Here is a 12,550-nt window from a genome sequence, read left to right on the forward strand (position 1 = left end):
TGTGGCGGTATAGATCTGTATGTTGTGAGCTTCCTCTACTGGTCGCTGTATAAATCTTTATGTTGTCAGCTCCCTCTAGTGGTGACTGTATAAATCTATATGTTGTAATTTCCTCCTGTGAGGGGTTATAAGTATCTCTAGGATCATCGAAGGTTAATCAGGGTGAGATTACGGTGGGCCGTGGCGCCACAACTTGTGTGCTTCATTTAGGGTGCCAACCTCCACTGCAAAGAAGGGAAATAAATAAGGGAGATTATTAGGGAAAGGTTTAGGTTCCCTACCTCCCTATCATCCCTGATATGAGACATTTGAATTAAAGGGAACCTGTCACCTGAATTTGGCGGGACCGGTTTTTGGTCATATGGGCGGAGTTTTCAGGTGTGTGATTCACCCTTTCCTTACCCGCTGGCTGCATGCTGGCCGCAATATTGGATTGAAGTTCATTCTCTATCTTCCGTAGTACACGCCTGCGCAAGGCATTTGTTTTTTTCAGTCAAGATGGGGTGCAGACTGAACATTAATGAGAAAAAAATGAACTTTTTTGAATTTACCAAATGGCTGCAATAAAACAGAGAGTGAAAAATTTAAAGGGGTCTAAATACTTTCCGTACCCACTGTATATTTAGTCAGTTCCTTTTTTTATGTGACCTTTATGTCACCATATTTACTGCTCAGGATAACTTTTTCAATGACCATAGGACCCCTTTTACTGTTGCCCCTGTTCTCACCCACCACAGCAGTCTGGGTCTGCCTCTCCGGTATACCAATGGTTGTAGCAGACAATGATTTTTTTTATTTCTGTATTAGGAGGTAGGAAGCAGACCCCCGGACAATGGCCCAGTACTCTCCCCTTCAGAAAGAGCACCGAAACACGCTGCCTCCGCGCCCAGAACACTCCTCGTGCCGATTTCCCCTCTAGTCTCTGTGTGCCGTCCAAGTCTTCTTCTCATGCCCACAACAGCAGCTATTCTACAAGGCAATCATAGTAAGAGGCATCATTATGCTCTGCCATTATAGTAAAAGCAGCAATTACCTGTGCAGGTCACAGACTGCGTGTTCCAGACACGATACAAAAATGCAGCCGCTTTATCAACGAGAATAAGAGATTAAAGAATGTTCTTAGCCCAACCGCAGGAGAAAAGAGCAGCCGCTGCCATGTGCTCAGGGACAAAAATGAACTTTAACTAAGCTCCACAGCGCTTTACATCAGACTTCAGTGCAAACTTTACCAATCGTGTGCTGGATCCGGCATTTTCTACTCCACTCACATTCACAACTAATCAGCTGGTCACCAGTGTTTGTTCCATTATGATAGATGCTTTGGATGTGATTGGACACATAGCCATAAAAGTGACAACTGATACAAGAATGGAAATATAATGGTGGCCAATACTAAAGATGGAACATTAACTTGCAGAAGTGGAAAAGAAAAAAATGCATTTTTCTAGTAATAAGTTAAGAAAATGATTGTAAAATAAAATGAAAATAGATTCACGTAACATATCGTATAAAATACTTTATTGGGACATCAAAAATAAATAAACCATCAGATAATAATTATAAGTATTATACCCAAGCCTCATACCACACATCCTTGAAATCATTATTTAAAAAAAAATTCCCCTCCTGCACCTTGTGCCCTGATTTGAAGTAGTGCCCGGGCCTCGTTCTCATATTCTATAAGAATATATGGGTCCCTTTCTGCACTGGGTCCTGGGGGCACGAAAACAATAGATGCAGCCCATGAGAAGTAGGGGGCAAGAACTGTTTCCTATAAGCCTGCATAGAGACCACCTACATAAAGCTGAGAGCTCCATAAGCAAACACAGGGGTTATGAGATAACGTACAGGGCCAAAATTCTCAGGTCCCCCTTTCCTTTCAGAGCATCTTATTGTGATTTTTTTGGTTCCTGTGTGTACACCCCTGTGGATTACAAGACATAGAAGCCAGTAAAGATCAGACCTCATAAGACTCCCTGAGAGAGGCACAGATGTCAGCACTTTGCAGCATACAGCGCTCCGTGTGTAAACTCCATCGTCACGAAGCTAAACTCACCTATGTACAACCATCCTCCGTCACTGTGTAGTAAGGCTCCGAATGCAGGATTTACTATAGCACCAAATGTCCACCATCACTGGAGGGCAACTTCGTCTGCTGCAGCGAGGTGCATGGCCCCCAGACCTATGACTGGCACATAGTTTCAATGACTGGTAGGAGAGGGCCAGCACCATATAGGTTCCCTTATTACTACTGGCACGGTGTATAACATTAAAAAACAATAGTCCATCTCTAGTCTTTACATGTAGGGAGGTTGCTGTATATGGACAGTGGACTCCACAGTTCAGTAGGTCCTTGATCATGCAAGGTGGTGACCTTGGGATCAGTAAGGGTATGGAGAGACAGAGATGAAGATGATGAAAACACTCTGATACCGTAACCCCTGCTGTTCGCTGTGAGACGCCGCCTGTACTTTTATTCGGTATATCCCTGAAGTGTCCAGAGAGCGTAAGGTGTAGATGACACCATGACCTCTATCATCACGAAGTGCAAAGGGGCTGCCGGAATCTTGCTCCACCGAAGTGAAGGTTGTTTGGTTTTGGTGAACGCCTCTTTCAGAAAAGGCGCTGAGACGAACGACATCTTGATTTGGAGGTATCCCAAAAGGCAGAGTCAGCAGTTTGTACTGCAAAGTATACGGGCCACCCGAACTGCAGTCTGTTAGACACCGGCGATAACACGTCCTAAAGAAGGAGGGAACAATGCATTAATTTGTGCAGTCACTGGGTACATACATTACATTATTTATCCTGTTTTATACTCCAGAGCTGCGCTGACTATTCTGCTGGTGCAGTCACTGTGTACAGTTGTGGCCAAAAGTATTGACACCCCTGCAATTCTGTCAGATAATACTCAGTTTCTTCCTGAAAATGATTGCAATCACAAATTCTTTGGTATTATCATCTTCATTTAATTTGTCTTAAATGAAAAAAACACAAAAAGAATTATCCTAAAGCCAAATTGGATATAATTCCACACCAAACATAAAAAAGGGGGTGGACAAAAGTATTGGCACTGTTCGAAAAATCATGTGATGCTTCTCTAATTTGTGTAATTAACAGCACCTGTAACTTACCTGTGGCACCTAACAGGTGTTGGCAATAACTAAATCACACTTGCAGCCAGTTGGCATGGATTAAAGTTGGCTCAACCTCTGTCCTGTGTCCTTGTGTGTACCACATTGAGCATGGAGAAAAGAAAGAAGACCAAAGAACTGTCTGAGGACTTGAGAAACCAAATTGTGAGGAAGCATGAGCAATCTCAAGGCTACAAGTCCATCTCCAAAGACCTGAATGTTCCTGTGTCTACCGTGCGCAGTGTCATCAAGAAGTTTACAGCCCATGGCACTGTGGCTAACCTCCCTAGATGTGGACGGAAAAGAAAAATTGACAAGAGATTTCAACTCAAGATTGTGCGGATGTTGGATAAAGAACCTGGACTAACATCCAAACAAGTTCAAGCAGCCCTGCAGTCCGAGGGTTCAACAGTGTCAACCCGTACTATCCGTCGGCATCTGAATGAAAAGGGATTGTATGGTAGGAGACCCAGGAAGACCCCACTTCTTACCCCGAGACATAAAAAAGTCAGGCTGGAGTTTGCCAAAACTTACCTGAAAAAGCCTAAAGCGTTTTGGAAGAATGTTCTCTGGTCAGATGAGACAAAAGTAGAGCTTTTTGGGCAAAGGTATCAACATAGAGTTTACAGGAGAAAAAAAAGAGGCATTCAAAGAAAGGAACACGGTCCCTACAGTCAAACATGGCGGAGGTTCCCTGATGTTTTGGGGTTGCTTTGCTGCCTCTGGCACTGGACTGCTTGACCGTGTGCATGGCATTATGAAGTCTGAAGACTACTAACAAATTTTGCAGCATAATGTAGGGCCCAGTGTGAGAAAGCTGGGTCTCCCTCAGAGGTCATGGGTCTTCCAGCAGGACAATGACCCAAAACACACTTCAAAAAGCACTAGAAAATGGTTTGACAGAAAGCACTGGAGACTTCTAAGGTGGCCAGCAATGAGTCCAGACCTGAATCCCATAGAACACCTGTGGAGAGATCTAAAAATGGCAGTTTGGAGAAGGCACCCTTCAAATATCAGGGACCTGGAGCAGTTTGCCAAAGAAGAATGGTCTAAAATTCCAGCAGAGCATTGTAAGAAACTCATTGATGGTTACCGGAAGCGGTTGGGCGCAGTTATTTTGGCTAAAGGTTGTGCAACCAAGTATTAGGCTGAGGGTGCCAATACTATTGTCTGGCCCATTTTTGGAGTTTTGTGTGAAATGGTCAATGTTTTGCTTTTTGCTTCATTCTCTTTTATGTTTTTTCATTTAAGACAAATTAAATGAAGATAATAATACCAAAGAGTATTATGTGACAGAATTGCAGGGGTGTCAATACTTTTGGCCACAATTGTATATATCTAGGTAGCAGAATAGCCGATAATTCATTTGTCGGCTTCTGCATAATCATTACAGTAAACCATTGCATAGATTTTTATATGCCCCTGACTAATAATGTTAGTAGTGTGTGTGTGTAATATTTGGGAGCTGGTGTTAAATTAAAGGATTAATTCACGGAAAAATCTGTCTTGGGCTCCCGCTCAATTTTCTCCGCCAGAGAGGGAATGCCAGTGACTGAGGACAGATATTAATAGCCTAGAGAGGGACCATTGTTATTGCCCCCCCACCCCCGGCTAAAAACATCTGCCCCCAGCCACCCCAGAAAAGGCACATCTGTAAGATGTGCGTATTCTGGCACTTAGCCTCTCTCTTCCCACTGACCTGTAGCATTGACACATGGGGTAATAAGGGGTTAATGTCACCTTGCTACTACATATAACTTCTTTCATCAAGGATACTCCAGATTTTCTGGATGGGTTGATGACAATGGGTCCCCTGCCTAAGGGGTGTTTTCTTGACACCATAGATGTGAACAGCTTATATACCAGTATAGATCATAGTAGAGGCCTTGAGGCTGTTCGTTGGTTTCTGGATACATATACTAACTTCTCATCCATTCAGAAAGATTTTTGTCTGACATTGTTACAACTTATTCTGACCAAGAATTTTTTTCTTTTTGCTGATCAATTTTTTATACAGAGGGTTGGGACCGCTATGGGATCAAATGTAGTGCCGCCATACGCTAATATATTTATGGCTTTTTTTGAGGAAAAATTTGTTTATACCCACGACCTTCTTCTAAAATACTCTTTATACTGGAAAAGATTTATTGATGACGTATTTCTAAAATGGAGGGGTGATGAAGATTCTTTAATCCATTGTTTTCATGATTTGAATGTTCAGGTACCCAACCTGACATTTACCATTTCCAAAAACCAGAATAGTGTGAATTTTTTGGACACGCTAGTAACAATTAAAGAGGATGGCTCTCTCGATCGATTTGTACACTAAGCCAACGGACAGGAATAATTTATTACTTTTCTCTAGTTGTTACCCCACCCACATCAAACAATCATTACCCAAATCTCAGATTCAACGAGTTCAGCGTATTGTTACAGATCTTAATTTAAAACAACAACGTACTACAGAACTTAATAAAAAAAACTTTGATCGCGGTTACCCACCAATGGTTTTGCAGAAAGCTTTACAATATACTTCTCGTCCGAGGGATAACTCTAAGAGGATAGCCTTCGTTACTAGTTATCACCCATACACCAATTTCTTTAAGAATTGTATACTAGAACATTGGCGTTTACTAGGAAAGGCTTATCCCTCTATTCCTGAGTTTTCTATCCCTCCTTTGTTATGTTATAAGAGACCCCAGAACATTAACAATATCTTGGTTAGAGCCGACATAAGTTCAGTTAAAGTGGCACAACGTCAGTCCCTCTTGGCCACGCAAAGACATGGTACATTTTCCTGTTTACATTGTCCATAATGTTCCAACGTTACCAAGGGGGATACTTTTTCTCACCCTAGGTCTGGGAAACTTTTCCAGATCAAAGGTTTTTTCACAAGCGATTCAAGCTTTGTCATTTATTTAATTAAATGTCCCTGCGGTCTCGGGTATGTTGGGGAGACCACCCAGGATATCCGTGACCGCATATGTCAACATAAGTCGACTATTCGGTGCAAACGCATGATGCTACCTGTCCCCTTCCATTTTATTTCAGCGGGCCATTCGGTAGCCCAGCTGAGGTTTCAGGTTCTTGAATGTATTCCCCCCCCCCCCCCCACGACGTGGTGGGAACAGAATTCAAAAGTTGAAAGAAAGAGAGGCATTTTGGATATATATGCTTCAGACACTCCACCCACGAGGGATGAATAGGGAATATGATGCTCTCCAGAGATAAAATTGTTTTAGTATCATATTATGGACTTGTATTATTACAGGATATAAAATTTGTGACTTACACTAATTGTTGTTCTCTGATTCTTTTTCAAGATTCCACTATGATCTCAACACTTCTTTCAGAGTGCGTTCTTCTACTGGGTGACACCCCTTCCCTCTCTATTTCTATTATCCTACCTGTAGATTTATAGGTCATTTGCCATGTAATGGTTGCATTGTTCTTAGTTCTATTTAAGATGTTCTCTTTTTTTGTTCTTTTTTCGTTTTCTCATATTTCACAAGGCCCTCCGCATAGTATTTTTTTTGTTTTTGCCTCTTGTTTTCTTTTCAGTGGCGTTTAAGATATAAGTGTTAAATAGTCCTTTATCCCCCTTTTTTCTTTCGTCATGGGTAAAGCGCATGCGCCCGCTTTTTCTTACCAAGCTGCTGCTATGTAGATACGATCATTCCTGATATTCTTTATTTCGCGCCTTGACGATATACTGCGCATGCGCATGCTTTCGGTTTTACCTCGGGTTTCTTCGGACTATTTACGATCCCTGTACCGGAAGTGACATCGTCGTTTTTGCGGCATTTAATCTCGGTTTACAGCCACAGTGTACACTTTACTTCCTGGGATCACTGGATGCACGCCGGTCTTGCATACCGCTGCAGGTATAGTAGATTACTTACCTTTGTCAGCGATTTGTCTATTTAGGCATTTGATCTTTTATTGTATATATTTACGGTTGTTTACGTTTTGGTTTTGGTTTTCTTGCTTTAGCGCGGTCTCTTCTATCTGCCTGAAGGCATTTGATACATATTTTTTATATACTTGCGATTTCAAACAGGTACTTGTTGTTTATTATATTTTTTTCTTGAGTGGCTCCAACTTATTTTTCCGTTCCCTTCTTTCTGGTTTGTACACGTTAGGGTGGAGATATATATATTCATTGGCACATTCTATAAGGGATCTCTTTTTGGCTTTCTTTTCATTTTCTATCCACTTCCCTATGGTCTATTTGGCTTTTTGGACACTGTTGTCCCTCTTTTCCTTCAGTTGTTTGCCCCTATATGTTACACTGGTTCTCTGGTCTTTTTCACACTAGTCTTAATATTATTTCACTGGTTGTATATTCTTCGCTATTGATTTTCATTCAGCCGTAGGTCCTGGCATGGGCTTTCTGCTTTGTTCACTCATTTCATCTTTTTGATGTTGAGTATTGTTTAATATGATATTGTTCATTTGTCTTTTCTAATGTTGTAGATTTCCTTGAAAAAGGCAGAATTTGCCGAAACGTCGGAATGTATGATGTCTGTTATTCTAATTATACTGGCTGAGTGTTAATAAAATTACCGCTTCAAAGTGAACTTATCGTGAATTAATTGAGTGCTCAAGGTTATCCTCCTCTTTTTGTGACTGCACAGCAGACAGGTATGGGATATTGTTGCTTTTTTATTTTGGAATTTCTCTACAGGAGAATGAGGGCTTTGCTTGGATTGAGAGTGCAATAAAGATGTTAAAACCTGTGTGTTTCGTTATTTCATTAAAATACTTTATTCTTAATGTGTGTGTGTGTATTTAACCCTTTCATACTATTGGATTAATAATGGAGAGGTGTCTTATTGACACCTCTCCATTATTAACCAGGCTTAATGTCACCTTACAATAGCAAGGTGACATTAATCCCTTATTACCCCATATACCAATGCTACAGGGAAGTGGGAAGAAGAGAGGCTAAGTGCCTTTTCCGGGGTGGCTGGGGGCAGATTTTTTTAGCAGGGAGGGCAATAACCATGGTCCCTCTCTAGGTTATTAATATCTGCCCTCAGTCACTGGCTTTCCCTCTCTGGCGGAGAAAATTGTGCGGGAGCCCACGCCAGTTTTTTCCGTGAATTCTTTAATTTAACACCTACAGCTCCCAAAGTTTACACACACACTACTAACATTATTAGTCAGGGACATATAAAAATCTAACGGATGTGAAATGGTTTACTGTATGTAAACCATGTCTCATTGCCTGTCGGCTTCTGCAATGATTATGCAGAAGCCGACAATTGAATTACCGGCTTTTCTGCTACCTAACTCTCGATGAAATATTAAGACATACAACCCCTGGCAAAAATTATTTAATCACCGGCCTTGGAGGATGTTCATTCAATTGTTTAATTTTATAGCAATAAAGCAGATCACAGACATGGCACAAAACTAAAGTCATTTCAAATGGCAACTTTCTGGCTTTAAGAAACAGTAAAAGAAATCAAGAACAAAAAATGTGGGAGTCAGTAATGGTTACTTTTTTAACCAAGCATAGGAGAAAAATTATGGAATCACTCAATTATGAAGGAAAAAATTATGGAATCATGAATAACAAACAAGCAAAAAAACACTCCAAAACATCACTAGTATTTTGTTGCACCACCACTGGCTTTTATAACAGCTTGCAGTCTCTGAGGCATGGACTTAATGAGTGTCAAACAGGACTCTTCATTAATCTGGCTCCAACTTTCTCTGATTGCTGTTGCCAGATCAGCTTTGCAGGTTGGAGCCTTGTCATGGACCATTTTCTTCTACTTCCACCAAAGATTTTCAATTGATTTTCAATTGGATTGAGATTCGGACTATTTGCAGGCCATGACATTGACCTTATGTGTCTTTTTTCAAGGAATGTTTTCACAGTTTTTGCTCTATGGCAGGATGCATTATCATCTGGAAAAATGATTTTATCATCCCCAAACATCCTTTCAATTGATGGGATAAGAAAAGTGTCCAAAATATCAACATAAACTTGTGCATTTATTGAAGATGTAACGACAGCCATCTTCCCAGTGCCTTTACCTGACATGCAGCCCCATATCATCAATGACTGTGGAAATTTGCATGTTCTCTTCAGGCAATCATCTTTATAAATCTCATTGGAACGGCACCAAACAAAAGTTCCAGCATCATCACCTTGCCCAATGCAGATACACGATTCATCACTGAATATGACTTTCATCCAGTCATCCACAGTCCACGATTGCTTTTCCTTAGCCCATTGTAACCTTGTTTTTTTCTGTTTAGGTGTAAATGATGGCTTTCATTTAGCTTTTCTGTATGTAAATCCCATTTCCTTTAGGCAGTTTCTTACAGTTCGGTCACAGACGTTGACTCCAGTTTCCACCCATTCGTTCCTCATTTGTTTTGTTGTGCATTTCCTGTTTTGGAGACATATTGCTTGAAGTTTCCGGTCTTGGCATTTTGATGTCTTCCTTGGTCTACCAGTATGTTTGCCTTTAACAACTTTCCCATGTAGTTTGTATTTCGTCCAGATTTTAGACACAGCTGACTGTGAACAACCAACATCTTTTGCAACATTGGTGATGATTTACCCTCTTTTAAAAGTTTGATAATCCTCTCCTTTGTTTCAATTGACATCTCTCGTGTTGGAGCCATGATTCATGTCAGTCCACTTGGTGTAACAGCTCTCCAAGATGTGATCACTCCTTTTTAGATGCAGACTAACGAGCAGATCTAATTTGATGCAGGTGTTATTTTTGGGTATGAAAATTTACAGGGTGATTCCATAATTCTTTCGCTCATAATTGAGTGACTCCATGATTTTTACCCTATGCTTGGTTAAAAAAGGAACCATTACTGACTCCCACATTTTTTGTTCTTGATTTCTTTTAGTGTTTCTTAAAGCCAGAAAGTTGCCATTTGAAATGACTTTAGTTTTGTGCCATGTCTGTGATCTGCTTTTTTTCTACAAAATTAAACAACTGAATGAACATCCTCCAAGGCCGGTGATTACATAATTTTTGCATGCGGTTGTATATACATGTGTGTCACTAACATATATACTGCTCAAAAAAATAAAGGGAACACTAAAATACCACATCCTAGATATCACCGAATGAAATAATGAAATATTTCAGTTGCAAATCTTTATTCATTACATAGTGGAATGTGTTGAGAACAATAAAAAATAAAAATGATCAATGTAAATCAAGATGAATATCCCATGGAGGCCTGGATTTGGAACAATACTCGAAATCAAAGTGGAAAATCAAATCACAGGCTGATCCAACTTCAGTGGAAATGCCTCAAGACAAGGAAATGATGTTCAGTTGTGTATGTGTTGCCTCCATGTGCCTGTATGGCCTCCCTACAATGCTTGGGCATGCTCCTGATGAGGTGGTGGGTGGTCTCCTGATGGATCTCCTTCCAGGCCTCGACTAAAGCATCCGCCAACTCATGGACAGTCTGTGGTGCAACGTGATGTTGATGGATGGTGTGAGACATGATGTCCCAGATGTGTTAAATTGGATTCAGGTCTGGGGAATGGGCAGGCCAGTCTATAGCTTCAATGCCTTCATCTTGCAGGAACTGCTGACATACTCCAGCCACATGAGGTCTGGCGTTGTCCTGCATTAGGAGGAACCCAGGGCCAACCTCACCAGCATATGGTCTCACAAGGGGTCTGAGGATCTCATTTTGGTACCTAATGGCAGTTAGGCTACCTATGGCGAGCATATGGTGGGCTGTGCGGCCCTCCAAAGAAATGCCATCCCACACCATTACTGACCCACTGCCAAACCGGTCATGCTGAAGGATGTTGCAGGCAGCAGATCGCTCTCCACGGCATCTTCAAACTCTGTCACATCTGCCGCATGTGCTCAGTGTGAACCTGCTTTCATCTGTGAAGAGCACAGGGCGCCAGTGGCGAATTTCCCAATCCTGGTGTTCTGTGGCAAATGCCAAGCGTCCTGCATGGTGTTGGGCTGTGAGCACAACCCACATCTGTGGACGTCGGGCACTCAGACCATCCTCACGGAGTCGGTTTCTAACTGTTTGTGTAGACACATGCACATTTGTGGCCTGCTGCAGGTAATTTTGCAGGGCTCTGGCAGTGCTCCTGCTGTTCCTCTTTGCACAAAGCCTGAGGTAGCGGTCCTGCTGCTGGGTTGTTGCCCTCCTGCAGCCCCCTTCATGTCTCCTGGCGTACTAGCCTGTCTCCTGGTAGCACTTACAGCCTCTGGACACTATGCTGACAGACACAGCAAACCTTCTTGCCACAACTTGCATTGATGTGCCATCCTGGATGAGCTGCACTACCTGAGCCACTTGTGTGGGTTGTAGAGTCCGTCTCATGGTAACACGAGTGTGAAAGCACAACCAACATTCAAAAGTGACCAAAACATCAGCCAGAAAGCATTGGTACAGAGATGTGGTCTGTGGTCCCCACCTGCAGAACCACTCCTTTATTGAGTGTGTCTTGATAATTGCCAATAATTTCCATCTGTTGTCTATTCCATTTGCACAACAGCATGTGATATTGATTGTCAAACAGTGTTGCCTCCTAAGTGGACAGTTTGATTTCACAAAAGTTTGATTTACTTGGAGTGATATTCTGTTGTTTAAGTGTGCCCTTTATTTTTTTGAGCAGTGTGTGTGTATATATATATGTGTGTGTATCTCACTGACATATATATATATATATATATATATATATATACATATATATATATATATATATATATATATATATATATATATATATATATATATGTATATATATATATATATATATATACCTATTCTATGGGTATATATCTATTCTATTCTAACCTGTCTGTGTGATTTTACTGTACACCGCACATGAATTACCGGCTTTTCAAAGGACACCGGTGCATAAAAATTGGACAGCCCTCGCATGGTGCGAGTACTGTGCGATTTTTTTCTCGCACCCATTGACTTATATTGGTGGGTCTCGAACGATTTTGGCTGAGAAAAAAACTCATAAATGAGATGTTACCTATTGAATAACATTGGTCCGAGTGCAATCCGATTTTTTAATTTGTCCGTTTCTCGCACAAATGAGTATGAGCCCTTACCATGATTATTTGACTAGTCATCCCTTGTTAGGACTGTATGTCCAATATTTACTAACAGCTGCATCTTCAATGTTGACACGAGGCATCTTTTAAATTATTTAATCTTTTGATTTTTTGTGGTGTAAAATTAGTTAATAAATTTTGTCCAGTCTACGTTTATATATAGACACTCCTTTTTTTGCAGACTAGATCTGGGCTTGTATTTAGGTATCTATGGTACAGACTGTGACCTGGTCAAGGTCTTATGGACATTATAATATGTATACTTTGGGCTTGGGCTTTGTCTATTATTTCATATAAAAGACAATACATTCCAGGCTCTAAATCATA

At 41.0% G+C, this 12,550-nt stretch overlaps 1 protein-coding gene across 1 annotated transcript in view; it reads right to left on the reverse strand.

Annotated features, from left to right (window-relative positions):
• Positions 1–1,501: 1,501 nt before the first annotated feature.
• Positions 1,502–12,550, reverse strand: part of HMCN2 (hemicentin 2) — a 159,595-nt gene continuing 148,546 nt past the window's right edge. The window contains exon 90 of the mRNA XM_069747494.1: positions 1,502–2,742. Within this exon, the coding sequence (XP_069603595.1) occupies positions 2,382–2,742 (361 nt within the window). The 3' untranslated portion in view covers positions 1,502–2,381. The remainder of the gene's footprint in view (positions 2,743–12,550) is intronic.

Source organism: Ranitomeya imitator, chromosome 2 (genome assembly GCF_032444005.1).
Source record: "Ranitomeya imitator isolate aRanImi1 chromosome 2, aRanImi1.pri, whole genome shotgun sequence".
NCBI lineage: Eukaryota > Metazoa > Chordata > Amphibia > Anura > Dendrobatidae > Ranitomeya > Ranitomeya imitator.